Source organism: Dunckerocampus dactyliophorus, chromosome 17, assembly GCF_027744805.1.
Source record: "Dunckerocampus dactyliophorus isolate RoL2022-P2 chromosome 17, RoL_Ddac_1.1, whole genome shotgun sequence".
NCBI lineage: Eukaryota > Metazoa > Chordata > Actinopteri > Syngnathiformes > Syngnathidae > Dunckerocampus > Dunckerocampus dactyliophorus.
The window spans coordinates 3,916,802-3,934,661 of record NC_072835.1 but is presented as its reverse complement, the minus strand read 5'-3'; the positions used below and the strand labels follow the sequence as shown (position 1 = coordinate 3,934,661).

General features: G+C 39.8%; 1 protein-coding gene across 1 annotated transcript in view; it reads right to left on the bottom strand.

Moving 5' to 3' along the window:
* The window catches only part of nsmfa (NMDA receptor synaptonuclear signaling and neuronal migration factor a), a 44,652-nt gene that overhangs the window by 6,016 nt on the left and 20,776 nt on the right, over nucleotides 1–17,860 (bottom strand). Inside the window, 8 exon segments of the mRNA XM_054758156.1 lie at nucleotides 954–1,056; nucleotides 3,015–3,094; nucleotides 3,183–3,253; nucleotides 5,545–5,578; nucleotides 5,656–5,739; nucleotides 5,809–5,939; nucleotides 10,208–10,297; nucleotides 11,005–11,057. Of these exon segments, the coding sequence (XP_054614131.1) occupies nucleotides 954–1,056; nucleotides 3,015–3,094; nucleotides 3,183–3,253; nucleotides 5,545–5,578; nucleotides 5,656–5,739; nucleotides 5,809–5,939; nucleotides 10,208–10,297; nucleotides 11,005–11,057 (646 nt within the window).

Below are 17,860 nucleotides of genomic sequence, written 5' to 3'. Positions count from 1 at the left end.
GATTTCATTTTTAAAACATAACAAAACAGAATGGCATTATATGTACTTTTCCAAAATAAAAACACTTTCTTGTTTCTTTACTTTATTTGCCTTTTATTTAACCTACAAATGTGTCAGATCATTTTGCCTGACCCTGTATAACATGTATAATGCTTTACAGCCTTGTCGCTATCATGGAATAGTGTGTAGAAGACATTACGAAACAAGACATGACTTAGTCTGTTCTGTGTATGTGATGAAGATCTTCATCCGCTGTGGAACACATACATAAGTGCGTTGCAGCCATCTTCATCACATACACAACAATGGACAGGCAATAGCGCGCATTAATACGACGGAAGAGAGAAAGCAACGGCGAGCGATTGAGGGGTCTGACTTTTTTGGGGGGGGCAACTGTTTTGTGATGCAAATATAAACGCATATTGTTGGAGAAGGCAAACTCTTGACTTAAGTGACCTGAGCAAATAACTGGAACTATGTTCCTCATCACTGAAACCAGACTATAACTGGGCTCACGGGACCGAGTGGGGGCGGTGTTGGGGTAAGTCACTGTTGATGCACTACACTGCTGCTGGGGATGTCATACAGCTTTGTGTCAAAATATCCCAACTATCCCTTTAAACCTTCTTTTGGAAAAGAAAACAAACGTAGAGTATCACTCAGATACTGTGAACATCCAGCAGCAACACAATGTTTTGACATGACTATTTTGATGAAGGATATACTGAACCAAGTGGACGATCTACCCCGAGACGCGTTTGTTTACTCGCTTTGGCTGAGAGGTGTCATCCCAATGATGTCACTTCTGGAAATAAGACTGAACAGCGAGAGCTAGCGCGTCATGGGGGGGCACCATGAACAATAAATGCAATTTTGCTAATTTACCGTTCGCTTTCAAAAATGGAACGATGTAGAACATAATTACAAATGTTTTTGTGTGTTAGCGCTCCCACCTTCTCTCCATTGGGGTTCCCCAGGACGTAGCATCCCATGATGTGGATGAGGTTGGGCTCCGGGTTGACTTTACTCATCAGTCGGCTCAGTCGTCTCCAGAACCTGAAGAAATACACCCAAAGACACAAGCACGTGTCTTTTATGTGCTTTTATAAACTACTACTGCTCTCAAATGACCAGAGAGAACATTTCTGCAATCAGTGGTCATCCTTAGAAACACCAGCGTCTCATGCAAAATAAAGCTTTGAAAGACTTTTGGATTTAATTTAGCCTCAGCATAATTTTTTTAAATGAAATTGCTTTGTTTCTTCTTCTTCGTTTTCTTTTTTATTTATTATTTACAGATGACGATACTGTCTATCTTATCCATATACCAAAATTGTCCAGCACTTGTAGTGTAGCTCATGTGGTGTCATCAACCTCATACGCTTCTTCCACTGGATGAATTTCACAAATAAACACCGCTCGTGTAAAAGAGGGCAAACACTACATTATGCAATACAAGTTATGGAAAAAGTGCTAAACGAGTCGGAGTGATTGGTCCTGAGTAGTCAGCACTGCTATTAAGGTGGATCCACTTTACACACGAAGAGCAAAACACTTTACACCCGTTGCAAATGAAATACACTACTTACAATTCGAAATTTCCAAACATGGAAATAATTCCAGACTGCAGACATACTGAGCTTGTCGCTCTGCACACATCATCATCACATTATCGGCAGAAAACAGATATGGGTGAGCCGATATCGCATTGTACTATTTTTATTTAACATTTTTATTTAATGGAATTGTATTTTAGTGGTTAGCATGTTGGCCACACAGTCAGGAGATGGGGAAGATCTGGGTTCGCATCTCCGTTGGTCATCTCTGAGTGAAGTTTGCATGTTCTCCTCGTGTGTGTGTGGGTTTTCTCCGGGTACTCCGGTTTCCTCCCACATTCCAAAAACATGCATGTTAGGTTAATTGGCGACTCTAAATTGTCCATAGCTATGAATGTGAGTATGAATGATTGTTTGTCTATATGTGCCCTGCCATTGATTGGCGACCAGTCCAGGGTGTACCCCGCCTGTCGCCCGAAGTCAGCTGGGATAGGCTCCAGCATACCCGCGACCCTAATGAGGATAAACGGCATAGAAGATGGATGGATGGATGGATTTTAGTTTTTTTTTTATTGTTATTTAATTTAAAAAAAAAAAAATTCTCTTTTTTATTTTAAAAAAATGTGTTTATTTGTATTTTGTAAAATTTTATTTGCTTTTATTTGTATGTACATTTTAATTGCATTTATTTATTTATTTATTCACATTTTTGGATCGTAATTGTATTTTTATTTATAATTATTTTTATTTTATTAGCATTTATTTGTTTTTAAATGTAATTAAACATTTTTAGTTTTCTTATTTTATTTTATATATTTAATGTTTTATTTCATTTTATGACCAAAAAAGGGGTTGTTTGACATCAAAATAAGTATTTATTACAAATATAACACCAAGAACTATTTACAATTTTCACATTTGCGTGTGCGCGTGTGCTTGCGTTAAAATGTCCCTACAATGCGTGACCTTCTGCACGCTACACTCCTCCACGCTCCCTTAATCCTCCTTCCTGTCATGTGTGATTTTTCCGTCCACATGATCTCTGCCGAGCTCTTATCAAGTGCACTTCTGCCACCTTGTGGCCGTCTTTGTGGCTTAAAATTGCTCTGAAGTGAAATCCATCAGTGGAGAGTTGCATCATCACCTTTTTCTATCTCACGCCCGCAAAAAAATGTGACAGACCTATAAATACATTGTTGGGATTGGACTTTCGGGTTTCTAAAAACGTATAACTACCTCTTTGGTATTGAATGAGTTAAATAAGTATCACATTTTTCTGGAATTTCCACTCATTTTGTTTCCTGTGTGGCCCCAATCCTCCTTCACGGGGGTAGACAGGTGTGTCATGTTATTTTTAAATATGTTGAATTTGCATTTTGTTCCCTGACTAAACACAAAAGGGACGGAAAAAAAGCCCTAATAGACAGAACTAGAGTTAAGAAATGTCCCACAACTCACTGGCTCATGTCCTCTTCCTTTTCCACTTTTGCAAAGGTTGCTACTTTATTCTTCAGCAGGTAGAGATGACCAGGGCCCCCCTAAGAAAGAAAAACCAGCCAAAAGCTATTTAAAGCAGCTCTATTGCTTCTTCTTCTTCTTCTTATTTGCTGTCAGCGTGGTTCCCACCTGACAAAAGATGAGCATCCTCCAGAACTTGCTTCCCCTCCTGTAGGCTGTGAGCTTCTTCTCGATCTCCTCTGTGAAAAAACAGAAAAAGCTTGGATTGACGCGTCGAGAGAAAACCTTGACCAGCGTGTCGCTGGAATCGACGACGCGCCGTGGAGACCAGAGCAGTGACGCACGCCAGCTCAATGAAAACGCGGCCACGAATGCGCGTCGGAGCGTTTGTGTACGTTATTTATCGGCATCTCGTCAATAAGCGTGTGAGCTGTGCCGTTGATTATCTGCTACAAACTCAAGGGAGGTCGAGCGCGCTTGTTTGTCCATTACACACTTTCATTTGTGAGACACTAGAGTCCATTAAAAGTCATTCCTCCTTCATTGCGGGCCAAATTAATCCTGCACACCCTTTTAAGTAGAAATGCATGCATGCATGTCCACATTTTTACTTAACGGCATTTTATTTACTTGTTGATATTTAAAAAAATGATATTTGCAAGACGGCATATACATTGTTGCAATTCTGCATTCGCTAGGAAGCCCACACACACACACACACACACACACACACACACACACATGCTTCCCTTACCCAGCAAGCCTTGCGGGTTATAAATGAGTATAAAGTAGCATTGTGTTGCAAGTATGTGTGTGTTATTTTTGGTTGCACGGCGAGCCAGCGCCATAGACAGCCCAGGCTTGATTCCACTGTCTTAACTATTTTGTGGCTGTCTCCATTATTTGCACCATTTGTCAACAGCGGGAATCTACTGTATTTGTTTGTGTAAGCTAACTTGCTAACTTCTACACCTGAACCCGCCCACTATGAGGCAGACTGACTTGAGATCTCTCGCACAGCTCGATTCGCTTTACAAAACACATGCTGTAATGTGACGGTGCTGAGCCCAATCGTAAGTCATCCATCATTGGTCCAAATGATCAGAACGTTTTTAAAGTTACCTATACAAGCCACAACCCATAGGGGGCGCCACACATGTCATTTATTTAAATGGGGTTCATATTTTCATACCAGGGGTGTCCAAATTGCGGGCCATGAGACAATGGAGAAATAAAATTAAACAAACCAACAAAAAGGAAAAATAAAGCAAGAAGGCAGAAAGTGAAGACAAAATGCGGAAATGTTCATAGTAATAATGCATAATGACACAAAGCTAATACAACAAATAAATATAAAAATAAAAACGCAAAAGAGCTTTCTTAGCCTTTTCACACAATAAAAAAAATATATATATCAAAGTGTCCCCCTGTATTTTTGTTTTTTCAGTATGCGGCCCTCGGTGGAAGTATACAGTCAAACCTCGCTTTTTGGATGCTCTAATTTTCATGTGATTCTGTTTTCAACAAAAACTTTCACCAAAATATTTTTTATAAATTAATTCATAATTTAATAAAACTTGTTTGCAATTTTAATGTTCACTATTTAATATGATACATTATGAATAATATATTTATTATTTGTTTATATTCTACTATTTATTATTTATTATTATTTATTATATTATATTATTATATTATTATTATTATATATTATATTATTATTATTATTTAGTATTGTTTTCTGCACATAAATCTATAATAATTCTCGGTATAATGTATTTTGCCCCAAAATGTAACATTTAATTCATAATTCAATAATATTTATAATAGTAATTATATTAATTATAATGTAATGTTATACATAATATATGTATTTTTTTATTATATATTATGTATTTTTGCATTTTTTTCTGCAAATCAACAATATTCTCTATCAAATGTATTTTTTGTTCATATTTTTGGGTGTCTGGAACAGATTAATTGGATTTGCACTTTTTCCAACAGGAAAAATTGCTTCCGTTTTAGGGGGGTTTTTCAGTTTTTCGTTAGCGCTGCATCTGTTTTTGCAAGTGAACTCTTCATATTGTAACTTCTTACAGCTTGTACTACTTTCTTAAAAATTCACAACTCCAAAATGCGTCCAGGTTATGAAAACATCGGGACTGTTTGCGTAGCACGAAAAGTGAAAGCGTTTTAAAAGACACTAAATCGATCAGAAATGTATTTTTTTTCCAACATCAAAAAGACATGAAATCTGCGGCTGTTCTGACGGTGAAGTAAACGAAAGCAAGCGTGAAGGTGGTAGCCTGGGGTTTGTTTTTGACGTCTTTATGCGCGGACTGACATCTTTGAAGTATCTCTGCATCCTTCGATGTGTCAATCACACAAGGTGAGGCAAAGGTAGACGAAAGTATCATCAGCCAAGCCGTCAGAGAAGTGGTGTGAAGAAGAGAAAACGCCATTGGCTCCGGGAAAGAACCCTGAGGGACGCCTTAGGGGAGGTTTCATTGAATTCTGAACAGTGACTCACCCAAAATGTCATCAAAGGTTGCATGTTCGTGGTCCTAAGAAGGAAGAGACAAAACAGAGACATGACCGGGTTCATATCAAATCTGTCCAGATTGATATTTATTTGACTCACGTAGAGGATGGGGATGATGGAGGGGTCGTCCCTGCGGATGATGGTGGGCACGTACTCCGCCTTGGGGACCTTGGAGGAGATCAGCTAAAGGAGAAGTAGACGACGGGTCAGCGGGAACTCTCGCATAACGCCGCCTCATTCGGGGTGCCTCACCATGATCTTGGGAGGTACAAAGTCGTCTCCCTCGCAGGCGAGCCGCTCCATCTCCCTCTCCTCCTCCCAGTCGGCTGAGTCATCGACGCCGCCCTCGTCCATAGTGCCGCAGGATGTCTGCAGGTCTCCACCTTGAAGGAGAGACGACGCGCACCGGTGAGCTTCAACATTCAAAAAACAAAAACAAATCTTGCATGTAAGTTGAGGGAGGCTGGAGGGGAAGCTGCTGTAGTGATTGATGGAAGCCATGGGAAGAAATGGCAGCTGCCAGAAGAATTATCTCCAAAAAAAACCTCTAAATGTTTTTTTCCCTAGGCAGAAAGCGATGGATGCAAAAACCAAAACGCAGCCGCCCCTCGCCACATCACTTTGTGAATTTGCAGCTTCAACGCTATCAGGGTTTTCAAACATGCGTTCATTAATAAATCATGTTGTTTCACACAGCCTATTATTACATAAAATATGCATATTTAAGCCTCAAATGGCTAATTGAAGTAAAATACAAATATAAGGCATTCAGAAGAAGCATTCAAATTGTAGTATTCAACATTGGTCACTAAGTGTCAGCAATAGTTTGATCCCCGGAGCAACAGGGTTTTATTGCAGGTTCCAATGATCTCACATATCTCACAATACCATAATAATCATCATCATAATAACATGGGCTACTGTTGCGGCTGTGACAGATTACAAGCTAAAACTCAACTCGTCACTTCCTGTCCGCCACCCATTCTGCTCCCCTACTAGCACCGGAACAGTGACACACACGAGCACGAGTTGTATTTCTGTGTTATCTGTGAGCCGTGTGTTAAAAGTATACATTTTTATGGGCGTCTCGATCAAAATGAACATGAGCAAAAAGCGGGGCTCCACTGCACATCACAACCAGCATCAGTTATTAATATTCCATACCTTTAGCACATCATTTCCAGCTTGTTTTTGCATGGTGATACCAATAAACACCTTAACACAGACGTGTCCAAAGGTTGTTTTTTTTTTATTGGCCAGCAGCACTTTTTAAAAATATAATTTAACAAGAAAATAAAAAAAAAAACCACCAAATAACACCCAGCACAAATAAAAAAAGCAGTAATTTTACAAAAACATGTCAAAAAATTACCAGAAAAAAGTTGCAATCTAAGAGAGAAAAAGTTGTAATATAAAAATGACGTAAATGCACGTAAAAATGATGCCATTTTTAGAAATATTAAAGAAAAAGATGTTATTTCTTTAAAGTTGGGATGTTATGAGAAACAAACACAAGAACAAGTAAAGTTCTAATTTTTGGAAAATAGGTTGTGGAAAAAGTTATGATATGTGAATAAATCCAAATATTATGCAACTGAAATCAGAATTACGAGAAGCTTTACAAGAAAAAAGTTGAAACACTTGAGAAGTTTAAGAAAAAAACAGCAATGGAAAAAACAGCTGTAATTTTAGGAGAATAAAGTCTAAATATTAAGAGAAAAAAAGTTGGATTCTAACGAGAAAAAAGTTTTTTACAAGAATAAACTCGAAAAATTATGAGGAAAAATACCATCATAGTAGAAGCGTAGAGTTGAAATATTAAATCATCTGTTTTTTTTAAGTTGCAGTATTATGACAAAAACAAAGTAAAACAAATTTGGTTCTGGAAGATGAATATATTATGGGAAAAAAGTAAAAATATTATAGCAATATAATCATAATTACTATAAGAAAATGAACAAGAAGAAAGTTGAAATAGTTGGGAAAAAACAGCAGCAATGGAAAAAAAACTGCTGTGAAAAATGTCGTATTCTAACGAGAAAAAAGGTTGCAATTTTACAATAATAAAAATAACACCATTAATGTCGCACTGGGTTTGAAATACTAAAGAAAAAAATATGCTTAACTTTAAAAGTTGTGAAAATGTGAGAAACAAACAAAACAAAATAAAGTTGTTATTTTTGGAAAATTAGCTTGTTGAAAAAGTTATAATATTATGGGAATAAAGTCATAGTATTGCAAAATGAAAATGTATGAAGATTATTTAAGAAGAATGTTGAAATATTTGGAAAATGAAAACAAAAAAACAACAGAAAAAACGGGGGGGAAAGAGCAAAGAGTGAAGTTGATATTAAAAATAGGCTTATATATAATATAATAACGTAATATATATAATAACGCTAACATGTTAGCATATCTACACGTGTTGCAACCTTTCATTTTTCACTATGTGGCCCTTGCTGGAAAAACCTTTGGCCACCCCTACCCTCACGTTCCCGTGGCTGTTCTGTAGAGTTGTGTGAGAACCTTCAAGTCAATTTGACAAATGGAAGGGGCAAACTTAGTGGTTTAAAAACAGCGCCACCATGCGGTGTATTTGTCAGGAAAATAAAAGCACAGGCAACACAGTAGAGGTGCAAATGTTGATCCATTTTCCCCCTTTTGCATGCAGCTGAGGGGTAGAAGAGTTAGAGGACACAAACACACGTAGGGTATCGCTTTCAGGACGAGAAGACGGGAGACAGAATGACAAGTAAGCTCGAGCACCAACATTCTTCTCAGCATACAAAGAGCTTTTCTTCAGGAAAGGCACATCAGATGGTCAACAGCACACTGATCTCACTCTGAAGATGGACGTGAGGACAAAACAGAAAAGCACAAAGACACCAAACGACCACATGCGCCTCATGCCAGCAGTCTTACGTTGATATTGCACACCCCCGCGTTCATCACTCCAACACACAAGTACATGGGCTGAGCGAGACATACTCACAGAAAGAGCAGCACAAGGTTGGACTCTTTGGAAGATTGCAAGACAGACACGCTCAGATTGGACAGCAGAGACAGCGAGTTGGACTCTGGGGGGCTGTTTGTGTGTGTGATGTGTTCAGGGACCCTTGGCAACACGATGTCATCTACCGTATATGCCACCAGCTACACTTGTTCAAATATTACTTTTCATACACGGATGGTTTAGGGTTGGGGTTGGTTTGGGGTTTTGGTTCGGGCTAGTGTTTTGGTTAGGGTTAGGGTTTGAGTTATCAGGGTTTCTGCAGGTTTCAACAAGTCTAACGTAGGACTTTTAAAGAGCTTAACGACTTCAATTTGAGACCCATTTCACATCCATACTGGCAAACGACATGAACGGAAATTGTAGATGCGCGGTTTGTTTCCGTTTTGTACGTATTCTATGTCATAGCTTCCTCAAAAATCCAAACATTCCAAAGCAAACGATAAAAGTAACATTAAAACATGTTTAAGACCTTTCAAAATCGTATTTCAAACAGTTTAGGACATTTTAAGATAATTTTAGACATTTTAAGGACTTAAATTGCAATTCTTGGATTTTTTAAAAAACCTTGTGGATACCCTGGTTATGGTTAGGTTTAGGATTAGGGTCTTGGTTGGGGTTGGAGTTTTGATGAGGGTTGGGGTTCAAGTTGTGGCTAGGGCTTTGATTAGGGTTAGGGTTTGAGTAATGGTTACGGTTGGGTTTTGATTGGGTAAAGGGTAAGGTTTTGGTTAGGGTTAGCTTTAGAGGTAGGGTTTTCATTGGGTCAAGGATAGAGTTTTGATTAGGGTTCCGGGTAGGGCTAGGGTTTTGATTAGCATTAGGGTTTGAATTCTGGTTAGGATTAGGATAAGGGTTTTGGTTGGGGTTGGAGTTTTGGCTAGAATTAGCTTTAGGGTTAGGGTTTTGATTGGGTAAATGGTAGGGTTTTGGTTAGGGTTGGGGTTAGGTTTTGTTTGGGGTTAGGGTTTAGGTTTAGCTTGTGGGCTTTGTTTTGGGTTAGGGTTTTGGCTAGTTTTAGGGTTAGGATTACAGGCAGAGTTTGAGTTTTGGTTTGGATTACAATTAGTTTTTTGGTTGGGGTTGGTGTTTTGGTTTGGGTTGGCTTTAGAGGTAGGGTTTTGATTAGGTAAAGGATAGGGCTTTGGTGAGTGTCTGAGTTATGGTTAGGATTAAAATTGGGGTTTTGGTTAGGGTTAGCTTTGGGTTTAGGGTTGTTATTGGGTAAAGAACAGGGCTTCGGTTAGGGTTAAGCTTTAGGGTTGGGGTTAGGTTTTGATTCGGGTTTAGGTTAGGTTAGCTTGTGGATTTTGTTTTGGGTAAGAGTTTTGGTTTTGGTTGGCTTTAAGGTTAGGATTAGGGTTGGGGTAATGGCCTTTGTTAGGGTTGGGGTTAGGGTTGGGGTTAGGGTTAGGCAGGGGTGTAAATAAATGACATTTCGTTGTATTACTGTAATTCAGCAGTAGAGTTATTTAGCAGTAGAGTTACAGCAGTTATTTTTTGTTGTCATCAGCACACAGATCTGCTTTTGACCTAGCGATGTGTGTGTGCGTGTGTGTGTGTGTGCGTGTGTGTGTGTCTGTGTGCGTTTGTGCATGTGTGTGTGTGTGTGTGAGAGAGAGAGAGAGAAAGAGAACTCACTGTCTCTGGGCTCATGGGGAGAGTCAGTCTTGACAGGGGTGGGGTCACTCCAGGAGCGGCTGAAACTCTTCGATCTACGCTCAGCAAACGCTACAGTGCAGGCGGGGGGTGGAGAGATTGTCACACACACATGCACACACACGCTATAGATTGGACAAATGACCTGAAACGCGCACGAGCAAAGGCCGATGCAAATGCACAAATGGCGTCCGCTGTGAAAACACAAACCTACACCTTCCACCAATGAAGGTTAGGATTAGACGCCTAATAGACACCTGGTACTCTCTGCAGTTGAGTAAATTAACAAACTACAAGGAACGAAAACACACATTTTGAAAGTAGGACAAGGAAAAGTTTTCTTCATTCCCTGTTGCGGCAAATGCACATGAATCATAATCGCCATACTTTCCCTAAATCAGCAATGATGCGTTCCTTGTTGGACGACTCCAAAGAAATGAGACCTTCATGACTTTCACTGCATAAGTTACAGTAAAAGCGCACAATACGCTCACATCCTTCATGACTAACCATCTGTTCTCAACAATAGGTCTTCAAGTCTTAAAAGACAAACGCTGGAAGCAAAGCCACAGGAAAGACCACCTACAGGGTGGACACACACACACACACACACACACACACACACACATATAATATATATAAAAGACACATAAAGCCAGGAGGTGGCATGAAAACATCTGCAGCCTCACACTGAAAGCAGCCGTGAACAAAAGGCACACACAAATGAAGGCGAGGTGAACAACAAATTTGCACTTCAACCACACAAACGTCTGACTCACTCTGCGCTTTAATCCTCCTGCTGCCCACCATCCGAAGATGCTTCCGGAAGTTCCTAGTGGGCACACAAGCCATGCAGGAGGACGAGGAGGAGGCGGAGGAAGGAGAACATGTAAGGAAACGAGGTTATTAGGAGCACAGCGTGATTAAAGGTTCTTGTCAGGATGCCGAAGGGAAACCCCTCGTTGTCGCGTCACAGGCACATTTTCGGCATCATAGTGTGGAAAAACACACAGAAGCTGACGATAGAGGGAACAAAACAGACAATGAAATGTTACTCAAGCAGAAGAATGCGTCTAAAAACCATTAAGAAGTCATTCATTTCAATCATGTAAGAGATGAAGCACTGCACTGTGAAATAACAGCATGAAAAAGTACAAAAGGAATTACAAGAGTGCGGAATTTTTGGCTGTTTTTTTTATTACTGTATATTTTTTATGTTCTTTTACACTGTATGATTTTTTTACCGTAATTCCCCGGTGTGTAAGCTGCACCCTCTAAATTTAGAAGTAAAAACATATTTGTACATACTGTATATAAGTCGCACCGGACTGTAAGCAGCACATGTCCACGTCATAAAATGACATAAAGTGGCATATCGTGGTGCGCATGAGCCCGTCAGGACCAGGCAGCCAATCATGAGCTATGAAAAAAAACTCACGACGAGCTTGCCGACCCATTGGGAATTGCAGGAGGTTATTACTCAATATAACTGCCGGCTAAACTCATCACACAGCAACTTAACAATCAAACGGTAGCTAGGAATTATAGTACCAAACATTTTTACAAAACGAAAAAGAACTATTTTAACGTTTTCCCATCATGCATTTCGTCTGCGCAAAGCATTTCATTGGAGGAAAAGCGTCATAGAAAATGGATGGGTGGCGCTGCAGTGCCGCCTCTGTCCACCGGAGGGATCAAGAGGAGCCCAGAGGGAGGCTGACATCATTGCAGTGCTCCGAGGCAGCTAAGAACGCACGTAATGGGAAACACTTATTCCGCCATTAAAAGCCTTCTGAAAAATACTCCAAAAAGCGCCAACAAAGCTCCATTTACATATAATGTGATATACATATAATGTGATATACTGTAATATTAATATTCCCCAAGCGAGAGTGACATTCAAATTATTAAAAGTGTAGCCTCCTTTTCTGTGTCGCTATGTGAAGTCAATGTGCCCAGCAAGGAAGTAATGCTTACAAGGACCAAAATATGGCAAAATACTGCAAGTATTACATGTTAACATGAATGTACCTGTTACTACAAGGTCACAGCATGGACATCAAACCTTGCTGGAGGTTTTTAGAGGTGTTTTCATAGTGGAATAGGTATGTCCCATTACGTGCATTATCTTTTTATCTGTTTTTATATCTTTAGAACGCACAGAGAAGAGAAAGACATGTTCATGTCTCACATAAAGTTTGTGGATGATGGGCAAAATTCCCCCAAAAAGTGTTTTTTTTTTTTTTTACTTTAAATGTTAAAAGTTCCATAAAGATGAATGTGGCGCGTATAATTCTACTTCTACTTGAAAGCCATTTGGCGTCTTTCATCAGCACTAACCAAAAAGCTTTCAGCCTTCCCTATAAACGGAAGCATGTTCTGATGGGGTGAAAAAAGCTAATAAATATACACCTGTGTATGTGTATAAATAATAACGACACATAATGTTCTACTTGAGCTCCTTCATCAGGCATCGGGTGACATGATGTTCTCTTCCAAGATAAATCTCCTCAAGCAAAACACTCCTGGCTTTACCTCCATCAAGATGGCGGCAGCAAATCATATTCTATTCAAGCAAACAAGTGGGCGTGTCTGTTTCCTTCATTGGCCTAAGGGCCAGCTCATGACTCATGAAGTCTGCCTGGCAACAAGTCTACAAAAATACATTTTTATGAGCGTATCAATTTGAGTTAAAATTAAGTTAACCACCATTTGTATTTTTTTATACTATTTTATTTGTATTATTATTTTTATACTATTTAACATATTGTACAGTGAATACATTTGTGTTTTGTTTTACAATTTATTTATTGTTATTATTTATTTAGTGTTTTTTTTCCTTTTTTGTTTATTGTTTTTTTTTGGTTTTTTTTACATATTTGTAAAATTGTACCTGAAAATTTGCAACATAAGCTTGGTTAATAAACAAAAAACACACGATAAATATACCCTTGGTTTTTTATAATAAAGCAATCTTCATATGGCAATAAATGTGAAATAGTAATAAATATTATAAGAAATTAAAATATTTAAATTTATATGTATGTAAATGCATGTAAAATAATAATGATAATAATAACAATAATAATATACATATATATATATATTAAATAGACACATAAATATGCAAATATGTTCTAATTGAAATAAAACAGCCTGCCTGTGGGTTTTATGATATCACCATCCTTGTATGGCAAAATAGTTCAATAAATGTGAAATAATAATGAATATGTGAACAAATAGAAAATATACATTAAATCTAGAAATAAATATGCAAACATTTTCTAATTCAAAATAATAAAAAAAAAAGTCTCCCCTTGGGTTTTGTCATATTATGATTCTCATGTCAAAAAATAAAAATATATGTAAAATAATTATGGATATTTTAACAATTACAAAATATACACCAAATATGGACATACAATAAATATGCAAATATTTTCTCATTTTAATTTTTTTAAATGTCTGCCATTGAATTTTATCATAAAGCCATCCTTGTATGGCAAAAAAATAAAATAAATGTGAATTTAGAAAATTATATTTTAACAAATATAAAATATACACTAAATATAGAAATAAATATGCACACATTTTCTAATTGAAATAAAAAAGCCTGCCCTCGGTTTTTATAATATATCCATCTCCATATGGCAAAAAAGTCAAATGAATGTGAAATAATAATACATATTTTTATCAAATATACACTAAACATAGAAATACATATGCAAATATTTCCTAATTTAAATAGAGAAGCCTGCCCGCAGTGTTATCATAAAGTCTGCCAAAAGCCGTTTGTGTTGAATGTAACGTTGATCACGCCTCGCAGGAAGCCAGTGAAAATGGAGTGCAGTGCTCATCTGCAACCAGCGGAGGTGCTGTTGAGCCATTCTCCACTAACTTGTTCTTTCTAAAAAAGGATGTTTAGCTGAGCATCCATCACTAATTCATGCAATTCAATTAAGAAACATCGGAAGTCCGAAACGTTAAGCAAAGTAATGTTCTGCCAGCTTATTTTGGACGCGGCCCAAATGGAATCGCTTTCCTCCCTTTTGGCCCAAACGACAGTGAAGTCCAGGAAGTCGTTCTCTCATCAATGAACTAACAAGCAAATCAAACAGAATAAGCAGGACTCTTCTTCAGGACAATTAAAAACAGATCCTCTAATTGGAACTTACTCCGACATCAGGAAGTTCGGACTGACAGATGAGGAAACAAAAGTCGTCTTGAGACGAGGTGATAAATATTTCAAGGTGTCAGGTGAAAGTTTGGAATGTGGAGCAAAAAGTTGGGTGGAGGCACTCACTCTGATTAAAGAACGCGCCGCACACGTCCTCCACACTGCAGATGGATGACAGAGACACCGATCGAGTGTCAAATGTCCCATCTGGCCGCGAGTCACACGGCATCTGAGCCCCGGCGACCTTGTTGCTGTTGGCGCCGAGGTCACGCGCTCGCGCTAAGGTGCTAAGTTTGCAAACGTGGTCGTCGTCTCGGCGAGAAACTCGACTTTGTGTCTTATAAGCTGGAGCTTCTGTGTCTAATCAGCATGAGGGGCAACGGAGGAAGTGCCCCAGCAGAGCTAACAGACGGTACAGCGCGCGTGTCATAGGAGGACTGTAATGCGATCGCTCCTCGCAAGTTCTTGATGATAGCCAACACATTTCATAATAGCAATAAAGTACCCAGGCTCAAAATAATCGAAAAGTCAAACCCCCACGGCGCCCTCCCTCACCCCTGACTATGTGTGTGTATGTCTTTGAGCTGATGCAATCGCTCCTCACAAGTTCTTAAAAATAACTGACGCATTTCATAATAGAAATAAAATAGAAAGACACAAAATAATCCAAGAGTCATACCCACTTGCTTACCCGCGACTGCACCCGTGTGTTAATACAGATGCGATTGAATGCGATCGCTCCTCGCAAGTTCATCGTGATAACCGACACAGTTCATAAAATAAATAAAACACTCAAAGACTAAAAATAGACCAGTCCAGGGTGTACCCCGCCTCTCGCCCAAAGTCAGCTGGGATAGGCTCCAGCATACCCCCGCGATCCTAGTGAGGATAAGTGGCATAGAAAAAGGATGGATGGATGGAAAGACTCCAGATAATCCGTTTCTTGCGCTTGCTCACCCGCAGCTCCACTTGTGTGTGTAATAAAGATGTGTGATTTGATGAATGCGATCGCTCCTCGCACGTTCTTAATGATAACCTCACATTTCTTCATAGGAGTAAAATAATCAGACTCCAAATACGGTGTTCCCTCGTTTAACGCGGGGGTTAGGTTCCAAAAAAAAAAAACAGTGTTAAGTGAAATCCGTGTGGTAGAAGTTGATTTTTTTCCGTTTTTATATATGTTTTTTTGTTCATTGTATGTTTTTTTATTTATTATATATGTTTTTTTTTCGTTTACAGTGCATGTTTTTTCATTTACAGAACATGTTTTTTGGTTCTTTATATGTTTTTTCATTCATTATGTATTTTTTCGTGTACAGGATATGTTTTGTCATTTAACATACGTGCTTTTTTCGTTTACAGAATATGTTTTTTGTTTACATGTTTTTTTTGTTTATTATATATGTTTTTCCGTTTACAGGATATGTTTTTCCGTTTATTATGTATGTTTTAAGGCTGTAAAACCCCTCACCACACACTTTATACACTCTTCTCAGACATGAGAAAGTATATATGATGCGCATATAAAGGGCCTGAATAGAGCGGATCACGCCTTGGTCGATGGGCTGCATCAGCGATGTAGTGTTTCCAAAATAAGCCTCATCCTTTTTAAAAACGTGTTCAGGCTTATATTCCGCTTCCTCGCTGATGGCTTTAAATTTGCTCATGTTTGCCTCTGACCCGGCATCCGCAGAGGCGGCCTCTCCGTGGTCTTGTTGCGGACAGTTAAAGCCCTTTTTGCATCCTTGTTCAAATGTATTGCTGCTGTCGTCCTTATGTTATTTTCCTCCTTCTTGATGGTACGAACCGAACATTCATTTATTCCGTCATGGCGCCCTACAGCTGCGTAAGTTCTACCTTCCTTCAGCATGTCCGCAATTCCAACTTTTTGTGCAATGGTTAGCATCTTCAACTGCCTTTTGGGTGCAACTGCAGGTGCCTTTGTCGGTGCAGAGGGAGAAAACATGCAGCACTAAAGAGCCACACTGCTAGCGATCGAACAATTATGTAAATTAGGCAAGCTGAGCGCATTCTGCACTGTACGGGACACATGCCATGCAGGAGATTGATTGATGGTCTACAGTCCCTTAGCCAATCAGGACGCAGAACACAACGCCTTCATACGCTGTAAAAACAGACAAAAAGCATGCTACACTGTACAAAATTGCACACAAAAAAAAATCTGTGTCATAGCGAACTGCGTTATAGCGAGGGAACACCGTAACCCAAACGTCGAACCCCCACGGCACCCTGGCGCACGTTTGCGTGCGTGCTAAAGCCACATCTTTGAATTGATGCAATCGCTCCTCACGAGTTCTCAAAGATAAGCGACACATTTCGTAATCCAAACGGAATACAAAACCTCTAAATAATCCAAAAGTCAAACACCACCGCATGCTGGGCCACCCGCGAGCGTCATAAACCCGTACCTGTGAATCAGTGCGATCGCTCCCCTCGCGAGTTATGACAGCTGCCACCTTGCGCGATAAAAAAAAACACTTGAAATCAAATTGGAAACCGTCCACAAAGTCAAAGAAATTGCAGCGGCATCCGCCACACGTGCCCTCCGTTAGCGTAATCGCGTGCCTGAGCGGCACCACAAGCCAGCGAGCGAGTGCAAACACGGCGAAAGATGAAAGTCCTGACGGTCAGGTAAGAAAGGGAGGAGGAGGGGGAAGGGCTTTTATCTGCAGGGTTTATTTTCGATGCTGTGGCCTGCAGGCCAGCTTGAAGGCTTCTTTTATACACACGGTACAGTCACACACTCAAACCTCCATTTTCCAGCGCCCCGCTCTTCCGACAGTTTGTTTTCCGTCTGACCTTTCGGAACAAATGAATAAGAAACGAGGCACCAAACAAGCGACCCGATGCTCTTGGTTCTGCTGCAGGGTAAAAGAGTCAGAGTTTTCTCTGGCAGGCACGAGGAGTCGCAGCATGCGGGCTCTGATGTGTTAAACGCGTCACTTTCAACACTCATCAACACTTTCGCCTGATGAGGATCCATGATGGCGTTTGCTGGGTGCAGACACGACGTGCCAGGAAAGAAGGAAGTCTGTCTTTCGGAATACTGGACTCTTCTTGCGAGGACGGTGGAAGTTAGCGGGACAAGTTAGAGCGATGACGGTAAATCAGGCGGTGTGATTCACGTCTTCCAATCAACCCCGAGCTTTTCAACTGTCGGCGGCCACAAGTGGATTTACCAGCAAGGACGGCCTGGAGGACGGCCTGGAGGACGGCCTGGAGGACGGCCTGGAGGACGGCCTGGAGGACGGGTCCGACAGAAGGAAATGTAAAAAAAAGAAATCGGTGCTATTCATGATATCGTGATTTCTTTTGCTGTTTCAGTCACAGTGCAATTTTCCACCCGTGGCCCAGAAAGCAAATGGCAGCGCTGCCTCACATTGGTCAGAGCAGACGCTGCTGATTGCAGACACGTCGCTGGCCTTCGCTGCAATGCG